Source organism: Setaria italica, chromosome VII (genome assembly GCF_000263155.2).
Source record: "Setaria italica strain Yugu1 chromosome VII, Setaria_italica_v2.0, whole genome shotgun sequence".
Lineage (NCBI taxonomy): Eukaryota > Viridiplantae > Streptophyta > Magnoliopsida > Poales > Poaceae > Setaria > Setaria italica.
Genome location: NC_028456.1, coordinates 31,291,342 through 31,308,100, shown reverse-complemented (window position 1 = coordinate 31,308,100; position 16,759 = coordinate 31,291,342). Strand labels below are relative to the sequence as shown.

The 16,759-nt window shown below is 46.8% G+C and overlaps 1 protein-coding gene across 1 annotated transcript; it reads left to right on the top strand.

Annotated features, from left to right (window-relative positions):
• The first annotated feature begins 13,334 nt into the window (after nt 1-13,334).
• LOC111257842 lies at nt 13,335-13,928 on the top strand. The gene is made up of 2 exons (XM_022828022.1): nt 13,335-13,421; nt 13,520-13,928. Exons 1-2 carry the CDS (start codon nt 13,371-13,373, stop codon nt 13,874-13,876), a joined length of 408 nt encoding a protein of 135 aa, XP_022683757.1. The 5' UTR covers nt 13,335-13,370; the 3' UTR covers nt 13,877-13,928.
• The last annotated feature ends 2,831 nt before the right edge of the window (nt 13,929-16,759 follow it).

The following is a 16,759-nucleotide window of genomic DNA, read 5'->3' as shown; positions in this document are numbered from 1 at the left end:
GACTCTGCTGAATATGGCTCGTGGAACTACAATTCATTAGTCGAGGACACAGACAACAGTTGGCCCGAGTTTGAGCAGAATATTAAAAATTTGGAAGACCAATTTAGGGCAGTACTCAAAAACAATTCCAAGATGTATAAGGTAGTAGGGTATATTGTTTGCTTCTACACAGTCTCCTTAAGGACTACAATTTGCTTTTCTGTAGTAGTGGCTCCCCCTTTTGTGTTGTGTTGTAATCTTACATTTAATTTGGGTATTGCAGCTTCTGAGGCCTACAATGGAGAAGGCAATGGCACTTACAGTATTATTTGTTTCGCAAATGCTCACCAGGCGCGAAAAGGTGCTAGGCTATATCCCAGGTAAATACTCTTTCTCCGCCGTTTGGCATGAAAACATTGCTAGACGAAACACCGTCCTGTTGTGTCGATGATAATAACTTGACAATGCCCAACTTTCTGCAGGTAGCAAGGGGAGGCGTGCTGCAAGGGCTTCAAGTGAAGAGGAATCTGATGGCTCGAAGACTTAAGAGAGTAGTGGCAATTGATAATCGCGTTTGTGAGCTTGTTGGGTAGGATAGCTAACATTGCAACGCCTTACTATGCTTATGCTGAAGTTAAGAGAAAATTGCAAAAACCGTATTAGTGGGTTTTTTTTTCCGACACTCGTTTGCATGTCTCCTTCCACTTAACACATGCAAGTTTATGTGTTTCTATATCCCATGTGTCCCTTGCCATTTTGCCAACCGACAGTTATGGGTCTTATGGGTGATGCAGTTATTGCATAGTCTCATGGGTGATTTGGCTTGTGCTTTTGCAATTTATGATGTGGCAAATTAATTATGTCTGGTCGGTAATTGAGTTTTTTTTGTGTGTTCATACATTCTTTTTAAAAATAATAATAAGAAAACAAGACACTAGCCAGTTATGTTTCTTGTGGTTGAGGAAAGCTTGTGAATTGGTTACAAAAATAACTAAAAATGATTTTTGAAGATCAGGCTGAACTAAGCCAGCAAACCAAACACAAAACTCATTTCCCCGCCACAGAGGCTAACCTTGGCCATGGCTAAGTACTCTTACCCAAGCTGAATCTAAGCTAGGCAACTAAACACAACCTAAGAGCCTCTACCTGTTTGTTCTCCACACTAATTACTTGCAATAGGTTCAATGGTATGCACGCTTATGTTGCCTGCCTGCGCATGGGCGCGTAGCGAGAGCAATCCTCACCGAGTCACCAGCGAGGACAAAGGCGCAGCAGCCAGCAGGCAGCACCACGCTCCGCGGCGAAATTTCTGCTGCAGGCGCTGCATGCAGCAACCCCAGGCGGGCAGGCCGTCTGCATGCAGCGTTGTCTGTGACCACTGGCCCCACGGCAGCTGCTGGACGTTGGACGTGTCCCACTGGCCCCTGCTATCGGCGGCGCACGCCATGATGGAAAGGATCGGTGAAGAGCCAGGCCCCAACCAGCACCCGCCGGCCGCTCGGCTCCGGCGATCTGCGCGCCCGCATGCACAAGAAGAGATACACCGATGCGCGGCATGATAGTAGCTCCGTGATCGAAGTCATGTAGTGCTCTTTCCTTATCCTAAATTTGTTCTAGATAAAAAATTGGTCAGTTCGTAAATTCCGAGCCAATATTCGTTTAGGTTGCATTTGTGCATAAGAACATTTTTTTTATTCTTGAACTGAATCCTAAAATAGTTTGGACAGGAACCAACCAAGATGCTGTGACAAAAATTGCACTAGGCACTCGGGCATACTACGCGTTCGATGGAACGGCGCGCGCATGGGGGTGGGCCTGGGCACGCACATTGTTGGATGCCGATTCCTTCCGTAAGCTTGGGCTCTCTGCGGCTGTCGGCTCAAAGGCAGAGCAGCCATGGGCAGAGCCGCAGAGGCGGTTGGAGTTGGAAGTTGCGATCCGGCCGGCCGGTCAGCCGAGGTGCTCCATGCCAAGAATCCCGGCCCGGCCTCCGGAGCATGATGACACGTTTGTTTGGCTATGCTGGTCTGACTTGATTTGTTTCCACGATCGATTTTGTCACGCAACCTACGTGCTTCTTCCTCTAAACGAACGTGGCGGTCAAGTACTACCTCCCTCCGTCCTTATATATATGACGTTTACGACGAGTAGTTAGTTCAAAAATAAATTAATTTACTTAACGGAAGGAGTACTAGTAAAAATGAATGAATAGTCCATTAGTTTTGCAACACGTAACGTTAGTTCCAGGTTCACCGAGTCCGAGTGCACCGACCGGATCGGTGTTACTGGTGCAGTGGTGTGTGCGGCAATTGGTGCAAAAGAAACCATGAGGTTGCACTTCAATTTTTTTAAAAAAAATAAGCACTTCATTTTTCCATTCAAACGTTTGATCAGGTGACCCGTACGTGAGCCGTGACCCGTTCAAAAGAAGAAAGAAAAAAAAGAGAGAAACGTTCAGCCGTTCAGGTGGTGACGTCCGGTGGTGGCTGGCCTTGCGAGGTGGTCCTGGTCCAGATTCTCCCGTTCCCTGCACCTGCAGGCATCTGATTTCTGGCTGAGAGACAGGCAACACTCGACAAGATGAGCAGTCTGTGCACCAGCCACCAGGGTCCAGGGGCTGTCGCATGGCAAGGAGAGAACCGACGGAAGAGGCACATGCACGAGAGCACGAACTGCACGATCGGCGCTGGTTGCAACGTTTGGCCATGGTCTACTGCTGAGAGCCGGAGGCAGCTGCTTCCTTCCTCGAACTGGCCATGGGCGCGCAGGCAACCAAGCTAACCTCTCGTGCGGGCTGATCGTAGCGTCCGGCGGGTTGTTGCCCCCTCATTTCCCTACATCTGAAAAAAAAGGGAGGGTTGCCAAAGATTTGCCTTTTTTTTTAGTAAAACCCTATCAAACTGTAGATATTATTTGTTTTTTTTGTCCTTTAGATATATGAAAACGAAGGATCCCAATGCCAAATATAATGCGAGAGCAAAACTCCTCCCGATCCATGGAGATGGAGGCTTTTAATTTCCAATCACCCTCCCTGCAGGTTACTTTTTCCTGATTGCTTTTCAGAGGAGATGGGGGTCCAGCGCTGACCTTTGAGAATCGCGAGATGGTCAAGAGAAAGAGCTCCTTCCTTTGCAGAGGATCAGATAAGCTCCTGCGCATGTGCAGCTGTCGCTGCCTCGTGCGATGGCCGGGGACTGGGAGGCCGTTTGGGAGTTGGCATCCGGCCACACGGAGCCTTGCGCTCCAAGGAGAAACAATCCCGGCCGGGGCGCGCTCTGCGCCGTACACCGGTAGAAGCGGCAATGCGCGGCGCACGTCAAGTGTGCTACGGTCCTACGGAGAACAAACGACACGACGCTAGGGAAGCTGGAATGTTGGATGCATGGGCCGGATGATGCCCATGCCTCCTGCTGTATAGTTAAAAGCAAGTCGAAAATGAACGGAACACGGAAGTAACAACTATTACCAAGTACCATTACAAGTCCTAGGGCACCCGTAATGGTTACCATATTAGGATCCACGCCATTTTTCATCCTACGTGGAGGCAAGAGAAACGAAGAGAGAGAAAGCATGGCGCTCAACCTGACGTAAGTCGATAGCACATCTTTCCATGTTGAGTGGACTCCACTCTTATCCGTTCCCTCTCTCCTCTCTGCCTCGCCACTCGCTAGCCTGCCCCCGTCTCTCTCTACCTCCAAGGTCGCCGCCGACAGGCTGCCACCGCGGGGAGAAGGGCGGAACGCCGGCGCGGCTGGAGCACGCCACTAGAGCTCGGGCCGCCGCTGTGCCGAGCTCAACAACGGAAGTAGGGTGGGATGCTTTGTGGTGGTGACACCACAAAGCATTCGAATCTAGAGAAACAGAAAATGGCAGCCTTCCGTCGCCACCCTTGCCTGCCGATCGAAGGTCGTGTGCGCTGCTGTGGTGTAGCCGTTCCGTTTGTGCTAGGACATGAGCAATTGGTTTGGTTTGGTGGCCGGCTGAGGAAGCATATAGAGACCTAGCAGAACACTAGAACTGGTGTGTGCTACATGTGGCATGGGGATCGAAAGGCAAGACCATGTGCTCGCCGACGACCGACTCGTTGAAACCCTTGTGCTGTTATTATGCAGGTACGTACGTGTACCGTGTTCCTTTATAAGTTTATATATGCAGCATGGGGATCGAAGGGCAGCATTGCTCCGTCTCCCTCGCGTGGTGCGTGCACGGCGCACCTTGATGGGGTATGATTCTACATGCATGCAGCATGCATGAGTAGCCACTTCAAACACCCATTCATCCATGTACAGGTACTGGGGAGCTTGGGACTTGAGAAGCCGTCGTGTCACAGGACGAAAGAAACTCAAAACAGTCGCTCATGCACATGCTGGAATTAACTTGAAGTTTTTCTGCAAAGCAGTGTCCTCAAAAACAATTCCAAGATGTATGAGATCATAGGGTATATTGTTTGCTTCTATACATATAGGCTCTGTCCTTTCCCTTTTGCGCAGGCCAAAGCACCCATGAGGTTATGCAATATCGGGCCTGCCCCCAGTAAGCTTGCAAAGATGTTTCTCAGAGTTTGGTGCTCACTGGTGAGTGTTGAGACAAACTCTATTTTGTTTGAGTATGGCAAAAGCAGCACTACGTGATTCTTGCATTGAAGTGAGTTTTGGTACAATTATTCAACGATGCAATGCATGGAGCATCTCTAGCACGTCCTCGTGCATCCGTGGGACGTGTTGCCTGACGATGGAAACAAAACAATATCTACATCGACCGGTCAACGAGACTTGGAGGTGTGCTTTTCCAATTTATAATGTGGAAAAGTAGTTGGAATCAATCTACGTTGACAGTATTAGTTAAACAAGTATTTTGCCAATTATGTTTGGTTGGTAGCTGGGTTTTCCGTGTTCAAAAATTCTATTTACAAAAAAAGGAAGAATACCTTGTTTGATCCAAGTGTTAACGGGTAAAAGTGTTAAAATTGAGCACTAGCACATCCAAACTTGAGTACTAATGGTGAGTGCTAATGGGAGCACTAACCTTTACCCCACTTAAAAAGGTGTAAAAGCATTCCCTAGGAGAGACCTGCTTATGTGGCTTGGCAAAGTTTTTTTTGGGGGGGTGGGACCTGCTTATGGGTGCCAGTGGCTTGGCAAAGTTTTTTTTGTGGGGTGAGGGGGGGGGTTTGAGATGCCAAGACAAGGAGTAAAATGACAGTTTATAAACCTTAGTTCCACCCATTAATCATGTCTCCGAATGGAGTGGTAATGGGTGGAAGTGTTAAACTTTAGCACTCGCTAAATTTTAGCACTCCATGATCCATACGCAGCCTAAGGCACCTGGCCAGCTATATGTTTCTTGTGTGTAAAGAAAACCTGTGAATCTGCGCCCCCTAATTGTATGTTTGGTTCCAGGGATAAAGTGGGATGGGACGGGACGATCCCACTTCATCCCACTATTTGGTTCAGAGACACTAGGGATGAGTCCATCCCCACAAGGGGATATTCCCTCCAGATGCGGGACACCCCCGTCCCTCCAAAATGAGCGAACGGGGGCGTCCCACTTTTCTCCCGTCAGCGCCGTTTTCTCCTGTCAGGTGGAGCCATCCCCAGCGCGGGCGGAGCTATCCCGACGAGCGGAGGTGGCCGCGGGCGGAGCCATCCCGAGAGGCGGAGGCGGCCGCGGGCGGAGCTATCCCGACAGGCGGAGGTGGCCGCGGGCGGAGCCATCCCGAGAGGCGGAGGCGGCCACGGGCGGAGCTATCCCGACACTCTTTTGCATTTACGTATGATTTTGAACACAACTATGCAAGTACTGGATAAAGATTACATCTTTTTCTTAAGGAAGAATCTCATTATTTCTTGGCCTAGATTATGTTCTTTTGCTGTTTTCTTATTTTCCATCTATGTTCAGGTTCAGCTGTCGGTACTCCGTTCTAGTTTGAAACTACTAACCAAACAACTGGGTGCTCTGATTTTCAGGCCGGTGTCGGCGTTTCGATTGGAGATGGAGATATTCAAGGTTTCGCAGCGCCCAATTGCGTTCGTGGCCAACCCCACCCTGATTGCGTAAAGGTTACATCTTTTCTCACAAGAACGATTTCTGAACAAAATCCTGGCGCGGTATATGTTCTTTTTGCTATTTCTCTGTTTCCATCCATATCCAGGTTCAAATGTCTGCTTTTCGTTCTAGTTTCAAAGGACTAATCAAACAACTGGTTTCTCTGAGTTTCAGCCCGCCGCCGTGTCATCCCCGGCCGGTTGCTTCACCCACTACGACCTCATCTCTACCGGAGCACCGCCTCGTCATGGCAACACGCTGGTGCTGGGGATCCCCACGACCTTCCTGGCCTCCAAGACCAAGAGTCGTCGGTTGGCAGTGGTGGTGGCCGCTGCGGGTGCCGTGCCGGGAGGAAGCTACGATGGCCCAGTGTCCCCCGACCGTGAGGTACCCACACCTACTATCCACCATCGCGCTTCGTTTCGTCGCCGTGTTGCATCTTGCATTCTTGCTTGGTTATGTGGTGTTGTGCCAATCTAGAAGTTGAGAGTTTCGTTCATCTAGCAGCCTAATGTAAATCGGTGGAGAGGCCCCCTCAATGGGCCAAATTTTGGCCCAGTTTCTTTTCTCCATCGTTTTGGATCTTGTCTCAATTGTGTGCTAAACAGATCTGAGCCCAGTTTATGAGACTGTTGTTTACTCCCACTTTCATCAGTATGCCAGCTGTCTGATTTTGAAATTTGGACAGACTGCAAGTACCTAGCTGTTCACAAAAATTAACCTGTGGGCGTTTGTCCTTGTCTGAAACAACTAATCAAACTCTTTCGCGTTTACCTATGATTTTGAACACAACTATGCAAGTACTGGATAAAGATTACATCTTTTTCTTACGGAAGAATCTCATTGTTTCTTGGCCTAGATTATGTTCGTTTGGTGTTTTCTTATTTCCCATCTATGTTCAGGTTCAGTTGTCCGTACTCCGTTCTAGTTTGAAACTACTAACCAAACAACTAGGTGCTCTGATTTTCAGGCCAGTGTCGGCGTTCGGATTGGAGATGGAGATATTCAAGGTTTCGCAGCGCCCAATTGCGTTCGTGGCCAACCCCACCCTGATTGCGTAAAGATTACATCTTTTCTCACAAGAACGATTTCTGAACAAAATCCTGGCGCGGTATATGTTCTTTTTGCTGTTTCTCTTTTTCCATCCATATTGAGGTTCAACTGTCTGTTTTTCGTTCTAGTTTCAAAGGACTAATCAAACAACTGGTTTCTCTGAGTTTCAGCCCGACGCCGTGTCGTCCCCGGCCGGTTGCTTCACCTGCTACGGCCTCATCTCTACCGGAGCACCGCCTCGTCATGGCAACACGCTGGCGCTGGGGATCCCCACGACCTTCCTGGCCTCCAAGACCAAGAGTCGTCGGTTGGCGGTGGTGGTGGCCGCTGCGGGTGCCGTGCTGGGAGGAAGCGACGACGGCCCAGTGTCCCCCGACCGCGAGGTACTCACACCTACTATCCGCCATTGCGCTTCGTTTCATCGCCATGTTGCATCTTGCATTCTTGCTTGGTAATGTGGTGTTGTGCCGATCTAGAAGTTGACAATTTCGTTCATCTAGCAGCCTAGTGTAAATCGGTGGAGAGGCCCCCAGAATGGGCTAAATTTTGGCCCAGTTTGTTTTCTCCATCGTTTTGGATCTTGTCTCAGTTGTATGCTAAACAGATCTTGGCCCAGTTTATGAGACTGGTGTTTACTCTCACTTTCACCAGTGTGTCAGCTGTCTGATTTTGGAATTTGGACAGACTACAAGTACCTAGCTGTTCACAAAAATTAACCCATGGGCGTTTATTCTTGTCTGAAACAACTAATCAAACTCTTTTGCATTTACGTATGATTTTGAACACAACTATGCAAGTACTGGATAAAGATTACATCTTTTTCTTAAGGAAGAATCTCATTATTTCTTGGCCTAGATTATGTTCTTTTGCTATTTTCTAATTTCCCATCTATGTTCAGGTTCAGCTGTCGGTACTCCGTTCTAGTTTGAAACTACTAACCAAACAACTAGGTGCTCTGATTTTCAAGCTGGTGTCGGCGTTTCGATTGGAAATGGAGATATTAAAGGTTTCGCAGCGCCCAATTGCGTTCGTGGCCAACCCCACCTTGATTGCGTATAGGTTACATCTTTTCTCACAAGAACGATTTCTGAACAAAATCCTGGCGCAGTATATGTTCTTTTTGCTATTTCTCTGTTTCCATCCATATTCAGGTTCAACTGTCTGCTTTTCGTTCTAGTTTCAAAGGACTAATCAAACAACTGGTTTCTCTGAGTTTCAGCCCGCCGCCGTGTCATCCCCGGCCGGTTGCTTCACCCACTACGACCTCATCTCTACCGGAGCACCGCCTCGTCATGGCAACACGCTGGTGCTGGGGATCCCCACGACCTTCCTGGCCTCCAAGACCAAGAGTCGTCGGTTGGCAGTGGTGGTGGCCGCTGCGGGTGCCGTGCCGGGAGGAAGCTACGATGGCCCAGTGTCCCCCGACCGCAAGGTACTCACACCTACTATCCGCCATTGCGCTTCGTTTTGTCGCCGTGTTGCATCTTGCATTCTTGCTAGGTTATGTGGTGTTGTGCGTATCTAGAAGTTGAGAGTTTCGTTCATCTAGCAGCCTACTGGGCCGAATTTTGGCCCAGTTTGTTTTCTCCATCGTTTTGGATCTTGTCTTAGTTGTGTGCTAAACAGATCTTGGCCCAGTTTATGAGACTGTTGTTTACTCTCACTTTCATCAGTGTGCCAGCTGTCTGATTTTGGAATTTGGACAGACTGCAAGTACCTAGTTGTTCACAAAAATTAACCTGTGGGCGTTTGTTCTTGTCTGAAACAACTAATCAAACTCTTTCACGTTTACCTATGATTTTGAACACAACTATGCAAGTACTGGATAAAGATTACATCTTTTTCTTACGGAAGAATCTCATTGTTTCTTGGCCTAGATTATGTTCCTTTGTTGTTTTCTTATTTTCCATCTATGTTCAGGTTCAGCTGTCGGTACTCCGTTCTAGTTTGAAACTACTAACCAAACAACTGGGTGCTCTGATTTTCAGGCCGGTGTCGGCGTTCTGATTGGAGATGGAGATATTCAAGGTTTCGCAGCGCCCAATTGCGTTCGTGGCCAACCCCACCCTGATTGCGTAAAGGTTACATCTTTTCTCACAAGAACGATTTCTGAACAAAATCCTGGCGCGGTATATGTTCTTTTTGCTGTTTCTCTTTTTCCATCCATACTCCGGTTCAACTGCCTGCTTTTCGTTCTACTTTCAAAGGACTAATCAAACAACTGGTTTCTCTGAGTTTCAGCCTGCCGCCGTGTCGTCCCGGGCCGGTTGCTTCACCCGCTACGGCCTCATCTCTACCGGAGCACCGCCTCGTCATGGCAACACGCTGGCGTTGGGGATCCCGACGACCTTCCTGGCCTCCAAGACCAAGAGTCGTCGGTTGGCAGTGGTGGTGGCCGATGCGGGTGCCGTGCCGGGAGGAAGCGACGACGGCCCAGCGTCCCCCGACCGTGAGGTACCCACACCTACTATCCACCATCGCGCTTTGTTTCGTCGCCGTGTTGCATCTTGCATTCTTGCTTGGTTATGTGGTGTTGTGCTAATCTAGAAGTTGAGAGTTTCGTTCATCTAGCAGCCTAGTGTAAATCGGTGGAGAGGCCCCCTCTGTGGGCCAAATTTTGGCCCAGTTTGTTTTGTCCATCGTTTTGGATCTTGTCTCAATTGTGTGCTAAACAGATCTGAGTCCAGTTTATGAGATTGTTGTTTACTCCCACTTTCATCAGTATGCCAGCTGTCTGATTTTTAAATTTGGACAAACTGCAAGTACCTAGCTGTTCACGAAAATTAACCCGTGGGCGTTTGTTCTTGTCTGAAACAACTAATCAAACTCTTTCACGTTTACCTATGATTTTGAACACAACTATGCAAGTACTGGATAAAGATTACATCTTTTTCTTGAGGAAGAATCTCATTGTTTCTTGGCCTAGATTATGTTCGTTTGTTGTTTTCTTATTTCCCATCTATGTTCAGGTTCAGCTGTCGGTACTCCGTTCTAGTTTGAAACTACTAACCAAACAACTAGGTGCTCTGATTTTCAGGCCAGTGTCGGCGTTCCGATTGGAGATGGAGATATTCAAGGTTTCGCAACGCCCAATTGTGTTCGTGGCCAACCCCACCCTGATTGCGTAAAGATTACATCTTTTCTCAGAAGAACGATTTCTGAACAAAATCCTGGCGCGGTATATGTTCTTTTTGCTGTTTCTCTTTTTCCATCCATATTCAGGTTCAACTGTCTGTTTTTCGTTCTAGTTTCAAAGGACTAATCAAACAACTGGTTTCTCTGAGTTTTAGCCCGACGCCGTGTCGTCCCCGGCCGGTTGCTTCACCTGCTACGGCCTCATCTCTACCGGAGCACCGCCTCGTCATGGCAACACGCTGGCGCTGGGGATCCCCACGACCTTCCTGGCCTCCAAGACCAAGAATCGTCGGTTGGCGGTGGTGGTGGCCGCTGCAGGTGCCATGCTGGGAGGAAGCGACGACGGCCCAGTGTCCCCCGACCGCGAGGTACTCACACCTACTATCCGCCATTGCGCTTCGTTTCATCGCCATGTTGCATCTTGCATTCTTGCTTGGTTATGTGGTCTTGTGCCGATCTAGAAGTTGAGAGTTTCGTTCATCTAGCAGCCTAGTGTAAATTGGTGGAGAGGCCCCCTGAATGGGCTGAATTTTGGCCCAGTTTGTTTTCTCCATCGTTTTGGATCTTGTTTCAGTTGTATGCTAAACAGATCTTGGCCCAGTTTATGAGACTGTTGTTTACTCTCACTTTCACCAGTGTGTCAGCTGTCTGATTTTGGAATTTGGACAGACTCCAAGTACCTAGCTGTTCACAAAAATCAACCCGTGGGCGTTTATTCTTGTCTGAAACAACTAATCAAACTCTTTCACATTTACGTATGATTTTGAACACAACTATGCAAATACTGGATAAAGATTACATCTTTTTCTTAAGGAAGAATCTCATTATTTCTTGGCCTAGATTATGTTCTTTTGCTATTTTCTAATTTCCCATCTATGTTCAGGTTCAGCTGTCGGTACTCCGTTCTAGTTTGAAACTACTAACAAAACAACTAGGTGCTCTGATTTTCAAGCCGGTGTCGGTGTTTCGATTGGAGATGGAGATATTCAAGGTTTCGCAGCGCCCAATTGCGTTCGTGGCCAACCCCACCCTGATTGCGTAAACGTTACATCTTTTCTCACAAGAACGATTTCTGAACAAAATCCTGGCGCGGTATATGTTCTTTTTGCTATTTCTCTGTTTCCATCCATATTCAGGTTCAACTGTCTGCTTTTCGTTCTAGTTTCAAAGGACTAATCAAACAACTGGTTTCTCTGAGTTTCAGCCTGCCGCCGTGTCATCCCCGGCCGGTTGCTTCACCCACTACGACCTCATCTCTACCGGAGCACCGCCTCGTCATGGCAACACGCTGGCGCTGGGGATCCCCACGACCTTCCTGGCCTCCAAGACCAAGAGTCATCGGTTGGCAGTGGTGGTGGCCGCTGCGGGTGCCGTTCCGGGAGGAAGCGACGATGGCCCAGTGTCCCCCGACCGCAAGGTACTCACACCTACTATCCGATATTGCGCTTCGTTTTGTCGCCGTGTTGCATCTTGCATTCTTGCTTGGTTATGTGGTGTTGTGCTTATCTAGAAGTTGAGAGTTTCGTTCATCTAGCAGCCTATTGGGCCGAATTTTGGCCCAGTTTGTTTTCTCCATCGTTTTGGATCTTGTCTTAGTTGTGTGCTAAACAGATCTTGGCCCAGTTTATGAGACTGTTGTTTACTCTCACTTTCATCAGTGTGCCAGCTGTCTGATTTTGGAATTTGGACAGACTGCAAGTACCTAGTTGTTCACAAAAATTAACCTGTGGGCGTTTGTTCTTGTCTGAAACAACTAATCAAACTCTTTCACGTTTACCTATAATTTTGAACACAACTATGCAAGTACTGGATAAAGATTACATCTTTTTCTTACGGAAGAATCTCATTGTTTCTTGGCCTAGATTATGTTCCTTTGTTGTTTTCTTATTTTCCATCTATGTTCAGGTTCAGCTGTCGGTACTCCGTTCTAGTTTGAAACTACTAACCAAACAACTGGGTGCTCTGATTTTCAGGCCGGTGTCGGCGTTCGGATTGGAGATGGAGATATTCAAGGTTTCGCAGCGCCCAATTGCGTTCGTGGCCAACCCCACCCTGATTGCGTAAAGGTTACATCTTTTCTCACAAGAACGATTTCTAAACCAAATCCTGGCGCGGTATATGTTCTTTTTGCTGTTTCTCTTTTTCCATCCATATTCAAGTTCAACTGCCTGCTTTTCGTTCTAGTTTCAATGGACTAATCAAACAACTGGTTTCTCTGAGTTTCAGCCTGCCGCCGTGTCGTCCCCGGCCGGTTGCTTCACCCGCTACGGCCTCATCTCTATCGGAGCACCGCCTCGTCATGGCAACACGCTGGCGCTGGGGATCCCGACGACCTTCCTGGCCTCCAAGACCAAGAGTCGTCGGTTGGTGATGGTGGTGGCCGCTGCGGGTGCCGTGCCGAGAGGAAGCAACGACGGCCCAGCGTCCCCCGACCGTGAGGTACCCACACCTACTATCCACCATCGCGCTTCGTTTCGTCGCCGTGTTGCATCTTGCATTCTTGCTTGGTTATGTGGTGTTGTGCCAATCTAGAAGTTGAGAGTTTCGTTCATCTAGCAGCCTAGTGTAAATCGGTGGAGAGGCCCTCTCAATGGGCCAAATTTTGGCCCAGTTTGTTTTCTCCATCGTTTTGGATCTTGTCTCAATTGTGTGCTAAACAGATCTTAGCCCAGTTTATGAGACTATTGTTTACTCCCACTTTCATCAGTATGCCAGCTGTCTGATTTTGAAATTTGGACAGACTGCAAGTACCTAGCTGTTCACAAAAATTAACCCGTGGGCGTTTGTTCTTGTCTGAAACAACTAATCAAACTCTTTCGCGTTTACCTATGATTTTGAACACAACTATGCAAGTACTGGATAAAGATTACATCTTTTTCTTGAGGAAGAATCTCATTGTTTCTTGGCCTAGATTATGTTCGTTTGTTGTTTTCTTATTTTCCCATCTATGTTCAGGTTCAGCTGTCGGTACTCCGTTCTAGTTTGAAAATACTAACCAAACAACTGGGTGCTCTGATTTTCAAGCCACGGTGTTGGCGTTCCGATTGGAGATGGAGATATTCAAGGTTTCGCAGCGCCCAATTGCGTTCGTGGCCAACCCCACCCTGACGAGCCCGCTGCTGGACGAAGCCTTCAGTACTGCAAAGAAGTGCACGCCCATGGTTGAGTTCATGTTGGCCAAGGAGGATGTCCATCCGGACGTAGTCAAGGTAGACTCGATAGCAGTTTACAGTTCTGTTCCTATCTGACCTTGTATGTGTTGTTGTTGAAGAAAAACTAACCTGTGACGATGAATCTTCTGTGGCAGGAACTGGGCGTAGCCGGGCAAGCTTTCCTTGTTTTGGAGGAGCAGGCCAGGGAGGGGTACATGAGGGCGGATGCCCTGGTCAACTGCATTCAGGGTATCAAGCTCGTCCGCAGGACCTTCTTCAAGGATGGCAATATCTCGGAGTACCCTGACCCAATGGTGCCGCTCTCGGCCGACATCGTGGACAAGATGGAGTTCTTCGTGGGCCTGGTTGACCTCTTTCGTCATGTACTTCAAGATCGTGTATGCGAATGCCAACCTCAAGTACGGCGGCTTCGGCGCAATCTGAGGCTGGAGATCAAGAAGAGCACAGAGTTCGTGGAGTCACTACTAATTCTAGTTCAAGAACCGTTGTGATGTTTTCTTTCCTACTAGGAACCTCCTAAACATAACAGTTGCGTTCAAGCAAGCGTCAGTCTTTTATTGGATCGTTGCTCTAATATTGTTTGATGCATTTTTGAGTGGCTTAGATTTCACAAACGATTTCACCGGTTGTATGGATGAAAGTGCTGGGCGGCCTCGTCGCATGTGCCTACTGGAGGCTAAGTTTTTCCATGCAGGAAGCGTGTAGAATACTGGAACTCCCGAGTTTCACTGTGCAGGAAGATTGTGTGCACTGTCATGCTAAACTCTTCGCAAAGACAACCTCAATAGAATTTCGTTCCAGGCAGAACATCAGATTAAATAACAACGAGCAAAAAGATTACAAGAACCAATTGAATCACTCCACGGAATTCTCTTTTTGACATGCAAGAAGGCTCATGTCACATGTTATCTACTCATTTAGAGATTCACAACTAGACCGCAGATAATAGATGAGAGCCATAAAATTAGCTCATGTAAGCGGCACATCTCACTCTGCTTCATCTGGGAACAAGCTCCCCATTATAACGTTCGCCTCAAGTAGTGGTGATCTGGTGGATCCTTTGCATCACCATCAGCTGCATAAAGTATCTTCTGAAACGCTTTGGCCATCTGTCAACTGTAAAACGAAAATTCAGTTCAGCAGTAAACCATCCAGAAAGGACAAGGATTATAAGTCTAAATAAATTAGTGGCTCAAAAAAAATCTAGATGAAAAACATTAGCCACCCCCAGAATATTCAACACCTGAATCGTATGTGCGCTGCGAATCAGATGGTATCGAGAGCTCATCGAGTATCGATAGCCATACATACATACATCAATACATCATGGTCGATGGTCCTAGCAGAAAAGTATTGCAAAGCCTCAGTGATTGTAATAGCATACTACATATATGGATAACGATATTGCAAATTTTTGCCTCCCATAGTCCCATTTCTAGAGCCGTCCTTGAGGTCTGCTGCTCAGCCAGATAACGATATCTTGGTGCTGGTTCTATGAGAGTATGAAAGTGCAACCTTGCTTCAATAATTGGAAACTACTCCAACTTTTATGGTGATATAGCGAGCCAATCAATTGAACTGGTGTCCTCTTAAATTTGTGGCTGCAGACCTGCAGTACGTCAGTACGTGACTCCATACCTTCACTTTTGGCATGTGCATTGCAAGCTGTTTCAGTCTGAGTGCTCTGTGAATCACTCAGCCTATCCATTGGATGATGTTCTGAAGTGAGTCGTGTTTTCCACATGTTAGAAGGATACTCACAAACTAGCACTATCTAAAACTTTGCCTTTCAAGTTGATGGAGACTCACAGAAGTTTATGGAAGAATGTTTGAGATAATTGCCTACAAATCATAAATTTCTAGGTTTTTTCTTTACAGAAAAGTTTGTTACAAGGTCCAGCAGCACAACCTGTGGCCTTCAGTGCAGCTATTGATATGGTATATCATCTGTTTCCAAAGACCTGATGAGATAATCCTTTGTTTCATTGCTTACTAAATATATGGGGGAAATTATCTGTATGTGTAAAATGGGTTAGATGATCTCATTGTGTGTCTCTTACATATTCTATATCTATGGAGTTAGTTGGTACTGAGCACCTCAAATATAGAGGAAATTGTTTGCTTCTTTTGACCACCATTCTTTTCTTCTTTTAATCTCATCACATATTATTTTCTCGGCTGCAGTTTTGTCTGAGTATTGTTATTTTCATTTTCTGAATAGTTTCTTCAGGAGCGAAATGAGATGTTCTAATTATCTTGCCTTTCCTGTCATTTCGGTTTGTGCTCATTTGAGCAATATCTCTTCTTTTTTTTCATGTAATGAGCCTTCATAAACTATGTCTATTCAGATATCAAAGTCCTTTGCCAATTAATGTTCAATTGTTCTGTATAAGGTATATATATATATATATCTTAGTGTCCTTAAATTGGATAAATTCGTCGTTCTGTTTGTTTGTAGGTTCGCAAAAAATCATGGACTAGTTTTCCACCATTGCTATTTAATTTGTTGCAATTAAGAAATAGTGGAATAGTCGTTCCATCTTTGTTGGAGGAGACAAACATTCCTGCTATTATATTTTACATGGTGAAGACAACTACATGGGCTATAACATTGGGCCTCAAATTTACTTTCTCGATTACGTATGTTTACTCCTGCCTTTTATTTTCAGTTTGGTTCAATGCAAGACGCGTCATGTTTCAGATGTTTCGTGCTTCTGTGGAGTGACAGATAAGAAGTCAACATGTAAGACTGAACTTGGACGTGGGGTGCAATTTAGAGTAGCGAGCTCTTTTTGAACGCCCATGTAAGATAATACAAATGCACATATGTACGGCCGTACGGGATGTCTCTGGAACTTAAAAAAAATCGTGACTAATCTTGGTGGTACCTTCGGTAGGATGATCAGACATATCTAAGCAATTTTGTATTTTCCTCCATGAAAAAAAAAATTCAGGTGTACATATTGATTCCACAATCCATAGTCTATAGCCTGTGCTGTGGGCTGTGGCCACACAAAAGAGCGGGCCGGGACTAAGCCCATTCAGCCCGGCCCTCACGCCACACAAGACTAAAGTCAGCTTGAATGGATCCCATGCAAAAAACAGCATGCACATGTACTTGACAACCTAAGCGCGAACTCATACGTTCATCCTAGTAGATTGCAGCTCCACAAAATTCGTCTCAAAACAAGCCTGCCACACGTACGTACCAAGTCCAAAATAAAAAAAATGTCAAAGAGTCCGACTAAAAACATTGTTTTGTACGTGTTCAAGTCGTACCACAACTCGCCACTTTTTAAAATCTCCAAAGCACAGAGAGATGAAGAGAAGCAAAACGACCCCCTCGCCGAGAAAAACCATCTAAACTCCATCGA